Source organism: Calidris pugnax, unplaced genomic scaffold (assembly GCF_001431845.1).
Source record: "Calidris pugnax isolate Ruff unplaced genomic scaffold, ASM143184v1 scaffold255, whole genome shotgun sequence".
Lineage (NCBI taxonomy): Eukaryota > Metazoa > Chordata > Aves > Charadriiformes > Scolopacidae > Calidris > Calidris pugnax.
This window is the reverse complement of record NW_015091101.1, coordinates 326,196-327,592: the sequence shown is the minus strand read 5'-3', so window position 1 is coordinate 327,592 and position 1,397 is coordinate 326,196. Positions and strand designations below refer to the sequence as shown.

The 1,397-nt window shown below is 66.2% G+C and overlaps 1 protein-coding gene across 1 annotated transcript in view; it reads right to left on the bottom strand.

Annotated features, from left to right (window-relative positions):
* Positions 1–875, bottom strand: part of MKNK2 (MAP kinase interacting serine/threonine kinase 2) — a 9,985-nt gene extending 9,110 nt beyond the window's left edge. Inside the window, exons 1-2 of the mRNA XM_014957955.1 lie at positions 737–875; positions 449–550 (exon numbers count right to left, since the gene is read on the bottom strand). Of these exons, the coding sequence (XP_014813441.1) occupies positions 449–550; positions 737–860 (226 nt within the window). The 5' untranslated portion in view covers positions 861–875. The remainder of the gene's footprint in view (positions 1–448; positions 551–736) is intronic.
* Positions 876–1,397: the final 522 nt, after the last annotated feature.

The window sequence follows — 1,397 nt, the reverse complement described above, 5'->3', positions numbered from 1 at the left end:
GTCACCCCCCTCTGCCCAACGCTCCCCCCAGCATCGCCACCCCCGGGGGCAGCCCCCCCTGAGCCTTTGGGGGAGCGCAAAAGGCTGCCATCCCGGGGGTGGGGATGGGAGGAGCCCCCCTTGGGAAGAAGGTACCCCCAGCAACACCCCCAGCTCACCGGGACGGGGCGGACACTCGAAGTTGAAGACGGGCTCCAGGTGGTTGGACTGGTCGAACTCCAGGTCGAAGGGGTTTTGTCCCTGCGGGGGCCAAGAACCGGAGTGAGATGGCAACCACCAGATCAACCACCACTGGCCACCTGGCACACACCGGTCCTGGCACACACTCTGCTCACCCACCCCAGGGGTGCGGGACATGGTGGTGCTGCAGAAGGGACCCGGCCGAGCCCCAAGCAGAGCCACAGGGGGGGGGGGGGAGGGGAAACCTTTGGGCAGCCCCCCAGCTCACCTTCGAACCTGCCGGAGAAGCTGTCGGTGGCTCTGCAGCGCTTCTTCTTCTTGTTCCTTTTCTTGGCGTCAGGGATATCGATGGGTTGGCTTGAAGGCATGTCTGTGCCCAAGCAAAGCCCCCGGGGTCAGTCACCCCCCTCTGCCCAACGCTCCCCCCAGCATCGCCACCCCCGGGGGCAGCCCCCCCTGAGCCTTTGGGGGAGCGCAAAAGGCTGCCATCCCGGGGGTGGGGATGGGAGGAGCCCCCCTTGGGAAGAAGGTACCCCCAGCAACACCCCCAGCTCACCGGGACGGGGCGGACACTCGAAGTTGAAGACGGGCTCCAGGTGGTTGGACTGGTCGAACTCCAGGTCGAAGGGGTTTTGTCCCTGGGGGGGCCAAGAACCAGAGTGAGATGGCAACCACCGCATCAGCCACCACCTGGCACACACCGGTCCTGGCACACACTCTGCTCACCCACCCCAGGGGTGCGGGACATGGTGGTGCTGCAGAAGGGACCCGGCCGAGCCCCAAGCAGAGCCACGGGAGGAGGAGGAAGAGGAGGAAGAGGAAGGGTTTGACCACATCTCCTGATGGGGACGGTGCTGCCAGGTCATCCCTCCCCACCAGCAGCCCCAGGGATGATGAGAGGGGCTGGGGCCGCCCGCACCAACCCAACCCCAAATCTCCACCCAGACCTGAGCTACAGTTGGGAGGGGGAGGAAGAAAAGCCATAGGGTTGGACGGGCTCCAGAGCCACCACGCTGTGTCCTCCGGCTCCCCACAAGGTCAGAGGGGGCTGGAGCCCACTCCGGTGACCATCGTGGCCCCTGGGCTGTGGGACACCCAGGACCTGGCAGGATCAGGCCCTGCCCCAAACCCTCCATCCAGGAGGGGCATGGGGACCACCGCTATCCCCACCCCAAAATGTGGTGGCTCCGGTCCCAGCACCCCAAAGGGGACACAGG